This window comes from Phascolarctos cinereus, unplaced genomic scaffold (genome assembly GCF_003287225.1).
Source record: "Phascolarctos cinereus isolate Bilbo 61053 unplaced genomic scaffold, phaCin_HiC Scaffold_9;HRSCAF=440, whole genome shotgun sequence".
Classification (NCBI taxonomy): Eukaryota; Metazoa; Chordata; class Mammalia; order Diprotodontia; family Phascolarctidae; genus Phascolarctos; species Phascolarctos cinereus.
This window is the reverse complement of record NW_027556402.1, coordinates 253,367,689-253,380,161: the sequence shown is the minus strand read 5'-3', so window position 1 is coordinate 253,380,161 and position 12,473 is coordinate 253,367,689. Positions and strand designations below refer to the sequence as shown.

Sequence of the window (12,473 nt, the reverse complement as noted above, 5' to 3'; positions counted from 1 at the left end):
TTTGAAAACCTCCAGGGCTCCCAAGGCAAACCAGCATGGAGGAGGGCAGGGTCCGGCTGCTGAGTGAAGACACTAATCTTCTCCGTTGTTCTCTGTGTCTGTCCCTGCCTTTTCCTGCTCCTTCCTTCTCTCTCTCTCTCTCTCTCTCTCTGCTCCTGCCCAGCCTGAGGTGCCCACCCTCCTCTCCTTACTCCTATGTATCGTCCCTGGGAAAGCCATCCACATCACTTATGAGCCGGGCTGGCAGACCCTGGCCTCGGAGTCTCCTTCCTTCTCCTCCTCCTCCTCTTCCTCCTCCTCTTCTTCCTCTTCTTGGCAGGTAACAGCCCCAGGGAGGGCGGGCTCCTCAGTCAGTCCCTGGCCGGGTTCCCCTGTGCCCCCACTCCCCGCAGGGAGCAGCAGCAGCCCACCATGTTGGGGGCATTCTCTCTGGTCACCTCCTTAGGGGGCAGTCAGAAGTCTTTCTGGCCTTCTAGGGAGACTCTCTGGAAGTCAAAGGATCAGGTTTCCCCCCTCCCCCAGCTTTGACCCTGACCTAGAGTAAGTCAAACCCCTTTCTCTCTTTGTCCTCATCACCCTGCAGCTGAGAGGATCCCGTGTGCTTCAGCATTTTTTCTTCTGACCTTTGGGATTAGTTCTCTCACTTGTTAGTTCTAATGACGGCAAGAAGCACGAGGTGTACTTGGGCCAGAGCTCTGGGTTTTAAATGGGTTTAAAGTCTGGTGGTAGAGGCGGGAGACACAGGATTGATGTGATCTGGAGAATCTTCCTGGGCCATCTCCGCAGACTACAGTGACCCTTGACCCTCCTCGGGGAGGAGGGGGAGTGGGGCTAGAATGTGGGACTCAGGGCTGAGCTGCCAGTGAGTTGTTGGAGGGCTCTGATTTGCCCCACCCCCCAATCTTGCTTGAGCCCCTCTTAAACTGCCGCTCCTGCTCCAGAAGCATCCCCTGCAGGGCCCTGGCCAGAGGAACCCAGACCAAGGCCCTCCATCCCAGCCCTGCGCCATGTGCTGGGCTATCCCTCACCCCAACCCATCTGGGCCCCTTTCAGGTGGACACCATCCTGTTTGCTGAATTCCAGGCCTGGAAGGAGGCCCCCACCCTGGACAAGAGCTGCCCCTTCCTGGAGAGGATTTACCGGGAGGATGTGGGCCCTTGTCTGAACTTCACCAAACAAGAGGTGAGAGGGAACCAGGGCCCCTGGCTGGGGTGGGGGAGGGGTAGGAGTGTGTGTGTGGCGGGGACGGGGGGGGGACGGGGGGGGGGGACTCTCTTCCTTCGTCCCCCTCTCCCCCACTGATGCTTGTCCTGGGCTTTGCTTCAGCTTTCTGAGCTGGTTCAGGCGGCTGTGGAGGAAAACACCCTGACCATTGAGCCCGTGGCCTCACAGGCACTGCCCGTGGTGAAGGTGTCTGCGATCGAGTGTGGAGGCCCCAAGTAAGTGGAGCCCCCCCAGCTGTCCCTCACCTGGTGCCAGCTCCTTCCCCCTTCTGCCCTGCCCCAGCGGCTCCCCTCCAGAAGCCCCCCCCCCAGCCCTCCTCCATCCCTGGGGCCTCGCTCAGGGATCTGAGGTGGAGGGGAGAGCATAGGGACCCCAGGCCCGGCGTTCTAGAAGTCAGTGGAAGCTGAGGATCAGGCGGGTCCCAGGAGACTTAGGCCTCTTCCTCTCTGTCAGTCTTCTCTTCTCCTACCAGCATGGAGCTGGGAGGGAGCTGAGAGACGTCCAGAGAGAGCAGAGAGAATCACAGAGCCTCAGGCCGTCTACCCCAACCCCCTCATTCAAAAACATGGATTGCCTAAGGCCCCACAAGGTAGTGTTTGACAAAGTCAGGATTTGAATCCAGGTCTTGGGACTTCAGATCCATCATTCTCCCTTGGTGCCTCTTTTAGATGAGATTTTTCAGGACCTTGAAGGGGGACGGTGTGTGTGTGTGTGTGTGTGTGTGTGTGTGTGTGTGTGTGTGTGTGTGTGTGTGTGTGTGTATGTGTGTGTGAACATGTGAACACGCCTTTGGAGTTTCTGCTCTGGGAATTACCCTTCTCTGAGGCTTTGAGCCAGTGCCTCCCGGAAACACACACCTTCCTGTTTTCATGAAAACAGGATAACAGTCCAGGAATTTCCCATTTCTCAACAGCGACTGTTTCCGGGCACAGGGTCTGTGTTACCCACAGAAAACTAGAAGTGGCAGCCTCCCCCTACCCTGCCCCCCAGCTCCGAGGAGTCTAGATTTAGAGCCAAAGGGGGGCTGAGATGTCATCCAGCTGGTGGGTGCCTGTGGGGCCCAGAGCAGGGAAGTGACTTGCCCAAGGTCATTCAGCCAGAGAGCCGCAGAGCTGCAGGTTCTACCGCCTCATCCTCCGAGGCCCAAATCTCTCCTGCCCACAATCAGGCCTCGAGTTAGCGGCCCTGCTGGCTTCCAGCCTCTCCTGCCTTCCTGGAGACCCACCCTCACCCCCTTGCCCCTGCTACTTGCCCAGCCCTGACTCAGTGTCCTTTCTCCCTTTCTCTCTCCCACAGTGGCTTCCGGGCCCAGATCATGACGTAAGTGATGCCAGAGCTGCCCCAAACTAAATCCCCTTGACGCTTTACTAACCTGGGGTTTGTTAGGAGCTCCCTGCTCTGAGGCTCAAACCAGAACTCTGGTCTGGCATCCATTCTTTCATGCAACCAGCACTTATTAAATACCTACTACATGCCAGGCTCTGGGCATACAGTGGCGAGAGAGCCCCTGCCCTCAAGGAGCGTATTCTACTTGAACAAACTGGCATCAATGAACTAACAGGAACTTGTTAAACACCCACCAAATTCCAGGTCCCAGGCACTGGGGGTGTATAGACAGGAGTCCAAATAGGGAGGCCCTCAAGGGGTTTATGGTTTAGCCAAGGCAGGTGAAGTGTCTCTGTGTCTATGTGTCTGTATAGATATAAAACTGATATGAGGTGATTTGGGGAAAAAGGCACCAGCAGGGGGCAGGAGCAGGCTTGAGTTAAGCCTTGAAGGAAACTAGGGATTTTAAGGGATGGAGGGAAGGAGGAGGTGCATTCCTGGTGTGAGGAACAGCCAATGCAAAGGCCAGAAGGTTGGAGTTGGAGTGCAATGTATGATGTACACGGATGAGTCAATATTGAATATCTGTAAAAAACAAAACAATAACTTGGGGGTGGGGGAGTGCCAGGAATAGGAGGGCCTTTGTATGGGGAGGTCTCATGAGCTCAGTCATGAAGGGGAAGGTAGAGGTGAGGAGGGAGGGGGGAGAGGATTTGAACCTGGGCTTCTCCCAACTCCAGGTTCAGAGGTTTTTGTTATTAAATCAATGCTGCTGTCTCAGCATGAAATCATGGCTCTTTAAAGAATGTTCCTTCTGCAAAATGTTAAATGGTTTAAAACCAGGAAAACACTAATTTTCTATTTGGGACTAGGAGGAGTATGTGTGTGGGTATGGGTATGTGTGTGTGGGTGTGTGTGGGTATGTGGGTGTGGGTGTGGGTTGTGGGTGTGGGTATGGGTATGGGGGTGTGTGTGTGGGTGTGTGTGGGTATGGGTATGTGTGTGGGTGGGTGTGGGCATGGGTATGTGTGTGTGGGTGTGGAGGTGTGGGGGTGTGGGTATGGGTGTTGTGGGGGTGTGTGGGGGGGTGTGTGGGTATGTGTGTGCAGGTGCGTGGGTGTGAATACCTTCATAGGATCATAAATTTGAGCAATAAGGGACTTCAGAGGTCATCAAATCCAACTTCCCTCATTGTATGGAAGAGGAAACTGAGGCCCAGAGAGTTGAAGGGCCTTGTCCAAGGTCACACAACTAGTAAGCGTCTGAGGCAGGATTTGCCTCGGGGGGGGGCAGGGAAGGGAGGTACAAACAGAACCCCTCACTTGGGCCGGCTGCCGAGAAGATGGTTTGTCTCATGGGCAGAAAGATTACCAAAAAATAAAAGTAAAAAAATAGAGGCACTTTTCCAGGCACTTGACAACAAAGATAGCTAGGACTTGGGCGGAGGGGGTGGGGGGGCTGCCCTCAAGAAGGCTGTAATCTATAGGGGAAGAGAAGAGCTCAGGATGGCCCTAGAACATAGCATGGGATGTAGGGAAAGTTACAGCTGAGGGGGAAGATTTCTATGAATGATTTTTGAAGAAGGGGGTACCTGCAGGCCTCCATCCCCAGCCCCATTCCATGAGAGAGGCAGAGGAGAGGCAGTGCATGCCTGAAATCCCTGCTTACAGGAGAGGCTGTAGTGGGTGCATTGCTTGAGCTCTGGAGTTCTGAGCAGCATCATAAGGCTCTCGGGTGTCTGCAACAACATGGGGAGCCCCTGGGAGCAGGAGACCGCCGGGCTGCCTGGGGAGGGGCGGGCCTGAGCGGGTTGCAGATGAATCAGATGAAAGGTCTTACAATGATCATAGTAAGGTAGGGCCTGAGTGCACTTCTAGCCTGGGCGAGATGGGGAGACTCTGAGTCTGTGTGTGTGTGTGTGTGTGTGTTGTGTGTGTGTCTACCCATCTATGTGGAAAGAAAGTCAGAGGAGTAGGCCCTGGGCCAAGAGGAGGCAGTGGGGGTGTTCCCAGGGCTGGAGGCTGTGATGTTGTTGCCTGGATTCACTGGATTCACAGCCTCCCTTCCTCTTTGATGTGTCTGTGCACCTACATGTGTGGGTGGGTGTTTCCTGGGGGAGCAGAGGAGTCCAGGGCCCAGGCTGAGGGCTGAGGGCTCAGGGCTCTGCTGAGCTCTCTCTCTCATCCTAGTAAAAGCTAACATCCTCACTTCTGATATCTAGTCCCCCCTCCCCCTTTTTCCTCAGTCTGTTAGCAAGTTGGGTCTGCAGGACTTGAATGGACAAAACCTTAGCTGATCGATTTCCATGGGGCTGCAGTCCTTGCCAGAGCCTCCCAGGCAGAGCCTCCTCTCAGCCAGCCTTCCCTCTCCCCCTCCCGCACCCCATTCTCTTTTCCCTCTCCGCCCCGCCCCCATTCTTCCTCTCCTCCAGAGTCGACCCCTCCGTGATGTCCCCCTGCCTTGTCTCCCCCAGGAAGTGCGCTCTCAGTGGCTTGTCTCGGACTTGCCGACACCGAATCAGGCTGGGAGATTCTGAGAATTATTACTACATCTCTCCATCCTGCAGGGCCAGGGTAAGTCCTCTGGCTACCCTGGACCCCAGGCCATCCTTCAGGGTGGCTGCTGTTCAAGGCCGGGCTTGGGACACTGGCCCAGGAAAAGGATGTCTGAGTTGGGAGGGGGCCGTACAACAGAACACCAAAGTTCTGAGCTGGAAGGGATAGTAGACTCCATCTAGATTTCGCAGGTGGGAACATTGAGACCCAGAGATATCCTTGTCCAGGGTCACGAAGCAAGTTAGTGTCACAGCCAGGCCTGGAGGCCACTTTTCCTAGCTCCTGTGCATCAGTGGGACCCTAGGCAGCCGGTGCCTGCCTCTGAGGAGGGCCTGGCCAGTGGGGATGGAGCCAGCCCAGGCCTGTATACAAATGGCGGCCGTGCATTGTCTTTATTGTGCAGAACCAAAGCTGTGGGATCATAGGCCATGGCTGCCTCACTGTGGGTCAGTGGGACTGTGGGCATTGGGGGTGCCTGCCTCTGGCAAAGGCCTGGCCAGTGGAGATGAGCCAGCCCAGGCCTGTATACAAATGGGGGCTGTGCATTGTCTTTATTGTGCAGAACCAAAGCTGTGGGATCATAGGCCATGGCTGCCTCACTGTGGGTCAGTGGGACTGTGGGCATTGGGGGTGCCTGCCTCTGGCAAAGGCCTGGCCAGTGGAGATGAGCCAGCCCAGGCCTGTATACAAATGGGGGCTGTGCATTGTCTTTATTGTGCAGAACCAAAGCTGTGGGATCATAGAACAGTAGACTTAGGGCTGGAGGTGACCCTGGTTGCCGTGGGGTGGCCATTTTCTGCCACGATGGGAGATTCCCAGAGCCTGAGGGGACCCACTCTCACATGCACCCCCTCTCTCTTCTGCCTCCCTACAGATCACAGCTGTCTGTAACTTTTTCACCTATATTCGCTACATCCAGCAGGGCCTGGTGCGGCAGGACGGTAAGAGGCAGGGCTGGTTGGTGAGTGGACAGGGTCGCCCCCTGGTGGCTGGCTCGCAGCAGGCTGAGCGCAGGTGTCCTGCCCTTGGGTCCAGTCATTCCTTAGGCTTTCTCCCCTTACCTTCCCAGTCTAGGGGACAGGCAGTGCTTTTACTTTATAGATGAGAAAACTGAGGCCCAGAGAGGGATTCAGGTTTAGTGCTGGAAAAAACCTAAGGCATGATCTGAGTTATTTATCAAATGAGATTACATCTGTAAAGTGCTTGGAATAGTGCCTGGCACATATGTAAACCCTAGCTATTATCATCATCATCATCGTCCAGTCCGCTGCAGATGAGGACACTAAAGCCCAGATAAAAAGTGACTCATCCAAGGTCACACAGGTAGCCAATAGAAGAGCCAAGACTTGAACCCAGGGTCACTGAACCTGGTGTTCTTTCCACTGCCCTGCCCTGCCCCTGTGACTTGACTGAAGTCACCTGTCTGGGCTCCGGATTCCTGATGGTCTTTCTGTTCGCCAGTGATGCCCCACGAGAATAAGGCCAGCTTCTCAGGGCCTCAGTTTGGTCACCTGTGAAACAGGAGCAGTAACATGTACACTGCCTGCGTCTCCGGGAGGTTCAGTTGAATTCAGCCAACATTCAGTACTACTCGCTAATTCAGTGCCTATTCTGTAAAGGCAGGGAGGAAGAGTAAATGGTTATGAGGGCTTGGGTTCAAGTCCTGCTGTTTACACTGACTCTGACCCCAAGCAAGTGTCCCCCACACTATAGACTGTGCTGTGCTGCCCTAGGGGAAGGCATTTCCTAAGTGGGAGTCACCCCCAGTGATGGCACAGATCCAGGCTGTGCACATCCTTCCTTTGTACCAGGCACTGTCCTTGGTTCTGGGAATTCCAACTCCCGGACCAAGGCAACCACAGGCTTCTCTCAGGTGGCTTTCCCTCTCCCTGAAGGGGAAACACAGATGCAGGCAAAGGGTTACAATGTGGATACAAAGTCATTTTAAGAGGGAAAGCATGTCAACTGCGACCAGCCCAGGCCTCTTGTAGGAGAGGTGGCCGAGCCAAGCATTGAAGGATTCTGTGAGGGAGGAAGGAGGAGAGGGAGGGCTTTCCTGGCAGGAGAGAGAACACGGGGAGAAAACGCACTGACTGTCTTCTCTGTGGCCGTGGAAAAGATCCGGCAGGAAAGAGTTACAATCCTGCGGAGCTGGAGGGAGAGAGAGTGTACTTTCCATTTGGGAGACCAGACCCCAAGGCCCAGGGAGCAGGTGGAGCTTGATAGGGGACCATACCAAGACCCAAACCCATAAGCCTTGCTTAATAGACATTAGAATCATCCGGGCGGGCAGAGACCTAGGACAGTGCCTCATCTAACCTACCTCTCATTTTACTTTGGAGGAAACTGAGGTTAAGGGAAATCAGGGGCATTCTCTGGGATCCCCAGCTTGGCTTCTCACTGTCAGCTGGCCTGCAAGCGCAGCTCTGTGCCAGACCGTCTGGTACTGACCCTGCCCTCCTGGGGATGACAAGTTTTGAAGATGAGATATATACAAACAAAACAATGCCGGGCCAGTCTAATAAGTGTTACATAGAGAAAAGACCACTGGCCTTGAAGTGAGGAGGACTTGAATTCAAACCCCACTTCTGACCCATGCTAGCTCTGTGACCCTGGGCCAATTGCTAGCCTCTCTGAGCCTCAGTTTTCTCATGTGTAAGATGGGGGTAGAGAGGCAGCAAGAGTTGGCCTCAGAGTCCTGCCTCTCACCCATCCTGTCTGGGTGACTCCAGGCATGTCCCTTAATTTCTCAGCGCCCCCAGGAAACCTATCAAGCCAGAAGTTGCAGGGAAGATGCCCACCTACATTGGTAGGAGAAAGTACTTTTTGGGGTACTCCCTATGTGAAGGAAAGGGCAAGCTGAGTTTAAAAAATGGTTATAAGAAATAGTACTCACTTTAACGATTGTCTTGAGCATTAAATGAGATGACACCTGGAAAGTGCTTTTAGACCCTGAAGTGCTACAGAGATGTCAGCTACTGTCATCGTTAGAATTAATATAATCATCATTAGCACACAGATTTTATCTTGTCCCACTCCCACTCAGGTGGCCCTAGGGTCTCCTGGACACCTATGCTCCTGAGTCTAGTGTTCAAGGCCCTCCAAACTCTCTCCTCCCACACACGAAGCCTCCCCTCCAGTCCGACCAGATTCCTCCCTCTCCCCTGAACAGGGCTAGGCTGATTCCCATCTCTGGGCCTTTCCTAAGGCTTCTTCCCCCCTCTCCTGGAGGGCCTTCCTCTCATACTGGCCTTTCCAAGTTTCCTTATCCTTCAGGGCCCAGCTCAAGTCCTGTCTGGTCCCATAAGCCCTGAAGTAGGGACCTGAGGACTAGGTAGTTCTGGTGCCATTCTCTCCAACTTGATGGGGAGCTCTCCAGCTAAGATGCAAAATGCACGACTCTACCAGTGCCCCACACAGTAGGCACTCAAAGCTGGCTGCTTCAGGAGGCTAGAATTCAGTTGTAGCATTTGGAAAGGGCTTGCTATAGCTAGGTTAGTGAGAAAGGTTCTGGGGACACAAACATTCAAAATGATTTTAAATCATAGCATCAAAGAGAACTGATGGAACCTCAGAGAAACTATCTGGTACAGGTCTCCCATTTTACAGATTGAGGAAGTGAGGCCCAAAGAAAATCAGCAGATATTTCATAAGTGGTTACTAAATGCGAGATAGCGAGGCAGGTCAAATGACTTAGCATTTAGTGAATCATTAAGTGAATGAAAGGTCCGCCTTGATATATCAGGAAAGATTAGGTCCAAGCCCTACCTTGGACACATATGCCATCTAGGTGACCATTTCAGGGCCTTAGTCTCTACAACTGTGAGGGCCAGTCGAGACTCTAGTCTGCATGGTAGGAGGAGCTTTCCACACCAGGATTCCTTACAATAGTGAAATCACACGTATGTACACATGGCAGATCCTGGGCTTGGTGCTAGGGATCCCATGGATCCCATGATCCCCAAATGATTAATCCATGATGCCAAAACGGTCGCTTGCCTCCAAAGAGCTTAGGTCCTACAGGGTGGTGGGGGACCATTGGGAGGCATGATGTGTAAGCAGAAAAGTCATCTTAGTCAGATTTTGCTATGGACATTCAGAGAACATGGCAGCCAGGCATTCGGGTTTGAGTCCTACTTCTGATGGAATCCTCTCTCTAGAAGCAGAAAGGACATCAGAGATCAACCCTTTCATTCTATAGAGGAGAAAGTAAGGCCCTGGGAGGCGGTTGCACAGATTGGAAACCCCACAGGCAGGATTTGAACCCAGGGCTTCTGACTCGGGAGCCAGGGCTTATTCTGTTGAACCAGACTGCCTCCCAACTTGAAGGATCTTAATCTCTCTGGGTCACAGTTTTTCCATTTATAAGGGAGGTGGGTGGCTGGTGGGTGGGTCTGCAAGCCCAGTCCTAGCCCTATGTTGCTCTGAATTGTGTCCCTGGAGATGCTGGTCAAATGACTCTAATATTTACTAGCTTTTCAGAATGCCCTGGGTCAGTCACTTCCCCTTCTCTGAGCCTCAGTTTCATCATCTGTGCACTGGGAAAATAGGACTCTTTGCACTCCCTCACACATCTCTGATGGAACCACTTAGTAATAAGCCTTAGCATTTTATAGATCTCTGAGCTGTTACATCTGTTCTGAGCATAATGGAAGGAGAGATTTTTTTGGGGGGTGGACAGAATTGGGGAAGGTGCTTTGGGCTCTCCTAGTCAAAGCCTGACTCAGTCTCTTCTTTCTGTCTTCTAGTGGAATTGATCTTCTGGGAGATAATGAGGCTCCGGAAGGAGATGTCCCTGGCCAAGCTGGGCTTCTACCCGAATGAGGTTTAGTGCCAAGACTGAGTTCACGGCTCCAGGGAGACAGATGGACACGCAGTTGTGGGAGAGGGCCACGGGGCTGGGGGCTGCTCTGATTGAGGCAGAAGGACATGATGGATGGGTCTCCGTCCTCTGAAGATTTCACCATGGGGGACTGCCACCAGCAAGGAGGCCCTGGAGAAAACCCTGCAGGGAGGAGGGGGGCACAGAAAGGAGCAGATCGCTTCACGCTGGATCTTGGGCTCCAAGGCCCAGGCTCTGTCAGGAGCCAGTTACCGGGCCCTCTGCTGCTTCTACCAGCCGATGCAGTGAATTTTCCAAAAGAAGAAAAAAAAATCTGATCAACAAAAACAAAGCCTGCAGACTTAGACGTGGCCCGTGGGGAGATGCTGAGGTGGAGGGGTCTCTAGTCTTCCAGAGAGAAGAGGTGTTCAGCCCCTGGCCCACCTCCAGCAGCCTTAGAGGGGCTCTTGTGTTTGAGCTCAGGAAAGTAGCCAGGGCCTTGCGCCCTGCCCTACCCGCCCCCCCCAAAAAAAGCAGGACATCAAGGCCCCTCTTAGTTGCCCATCACCCCCCCCCCCCCCCCCGTAATGACTTTGGGCAATGACCAGGACTGACAAGCATCATTCTGGTCTACTGGCCAATGGGGAGCAGTGCCCCCTTGTGGTGTGTTCCTGTCCTTTCAGCCAGGGAAGCTGTTTCCTGATCCCAGCTTCCTGGCCCTGTTAATCCCCAAACTCTTATCTGTCCCTTGGGGAAACTTCTCCAAACATTTTGCCAGCGGTTGGGGAGTGCAGCCTGGGAGGGAAGTGCCCTCCCCCTGCCCTCAGGCCTTCATCCCTGGTGTGAGTCGTGTTTGGAATGCCGTCCCCCCCCCCCCCCCCCGCGCACACCCAGTGATGGTGGTGATTCTCCCTTTAAGACAAGAGGGTGGTCTTGTGTCCCCTCTGCCCATTAGTGGACCTTGTGACCTCTCTATCATACCTTCATAGGGCTTTATGGGCAGCACAGATCTCAGCCAGAAAGACTTGCCAGTCAAGGGTTAATAACCACCCCTCTCCCCCTTCCCCCCCAGAAAGCTTTTCTCTTTCCTGGCTGTCATGGGACATGTCCTAAATTGGAATGCCATCCCCGTCTGCTGCTTCCTGAATGACAATCATTCCAAGCTGGGAATTACAGATACACCATTGGCCGGGCTTGTCGGACAGAGAAGGGCCAAGCCGAGCTGAGTGTATGCGCCCCTTGGAGTGGGGGTGAGGGGAAGGGAAGAAGACCTTTCCCATAAGTAGGCTCCAATGTTATACCTTTAAATGGGACACCTACTTCCCCTGAGAAGTTTAAAGGGCCTTAGCTCTCAGCAGGGACTGAGTTGAGGGCAGCTGAAAGGCTTTGGGGGCAGTCTAGTGAGAGGTTTGCTATAGGGGCCAGAAGAAGTTGGCTAGTGGCCCTCCAACAGGCCTCCCCTGCCTCCAGCCAGGCCCACACCCTGGGCCTCCTACCCTCAACCCCCCTCCCCCCTCAGCCAGGAGATAGGGTGGCCACCTGTTCTGAAGATGAAATGTGTTTCCTGTGTAATCTCCCAGCATCAGTTCGTCTCTTATTCCTGTAATTCCCTGCCCCCACCATCACACACACACCCCTCTAGAAGCAGTTGGGCTCATATAGCTTGAGCTGAGAGGCTTCCCACCTGTCTCAGTCTGTTCAGGAGGCCCTGCAGGCCCGGAGGAGGCAGGGTAGGGGAGGGAGGCCCATTTCGTGCCTCTGGAGTGCCTTTCCTCAGGACCAGCCGAGAGCTCTTCCCTCTAGGCTGATGGATGCTTCCTCAGATGCGGAAGGGCTAGGGATATAGCCTGCCCCATGTCCTTGGCACCAGCCTGTGGGTGGGAGACACTACCCTCCCCTTTAGAGGATGGGCCTGGATGGTGGTGAGGGGTGGGCAGGCTGCCAGGCAGCATTAGGGTGGGGGAGTCGTGAGTCCCTGGAGGGAGGGAGCGGCTATATTGTAGTGATCCTCTGAAGGGACCCTTCCCCCCAAGGGACCTCCCTCTCCCCACCTGGCCCTGTGATCTGGGGCTATTCTGGACACAGACTTCCTGCTGGCTCACTTCTAGTTTTGTTTTTTAAAATGAAATGTAACGAAATCTCTATTTAATAAAGGAAGGATTTATTGGTAAAGATTGAGGAGTTCCTTGCAGGCATTCTGAGAATCAAGGAAGAAACTGTATCCTCTTCATCCCCCACTTGGCTGAAGGATTGGGCAGAGGATTGAATCAGAGCCCAGAGAATCTTTCAGACCTCTCTGGCAGAAAATAGGAGGTCTGCTCAGAACCCACAGTATGGAAGGTACAGGGAAAGAACATTGGACCCTAAACCAAGAGAGACCTGGGTTCAAATCCTGGCTCTGTTTACCAGCTCTGTGACCTTGGCCAAGTAACCTATCTGGCCTCCAGATTCCTCTTCTTTAAAAGGAGGGGGTTGGGCCAGGTGGCCTCCAAAGGCCAGTGCAGCCTTTACCGCTCTCAGGTTGGGCTTGGAGTCTTAATGCTCTG

At 53.8% G+C, this 12,473-nt stretch overlaps 1 protein-coding gene across 9 annotated transcripts in view; it reads left to right on the top strand.

Moving 5' to 3' along the window:
• RAB3IL1 (RAB3A interacting protein like 1) overlaps positions 1-12,099 on the top strand; it is a 62,342-nt gene extending 50,243 nt beyond the window's left edge. For 5 of the 9 annotated variants that reach the window (XM_020968435.2, XM_020968432.2, XM_078148583.1 and 2 more), the window contains 6 exons: positions 1,054-1,182; positions 1,327-1,439; positions 2,521-2,544; positions 4,982-5,123; positions 5,980-6,046; positions 9,854-12,099. In XM_020968435.2, the coding sequence (XP_020824094.1) occupies positions 1,054-1,182; positions 1,327-1,439; positions 2,521-2,544; positions 4,982-5,123; positions 5,980-6,046; positions 9,854-9,936 (558 nt within the window). In that variant the 3' untranslated portion in view covers positions 9,937-12,099. The remainder of the gene's footprint in view (positions 1-1,053; positions 1,183-1,326; positions 1,440-2,520; positions 2,545-4,981; positions 5,124-5,979; positions 6,047-9,853) is intronic. The other 4 variants (XM_078148584.1, XM_078148582.1, XM_078148581.1 and 1 more) reach the window with 3 other exon arrangements.
• The last annotated feature ends 374 nt before the right edge of the window (positions 12,100-12,473 follow it).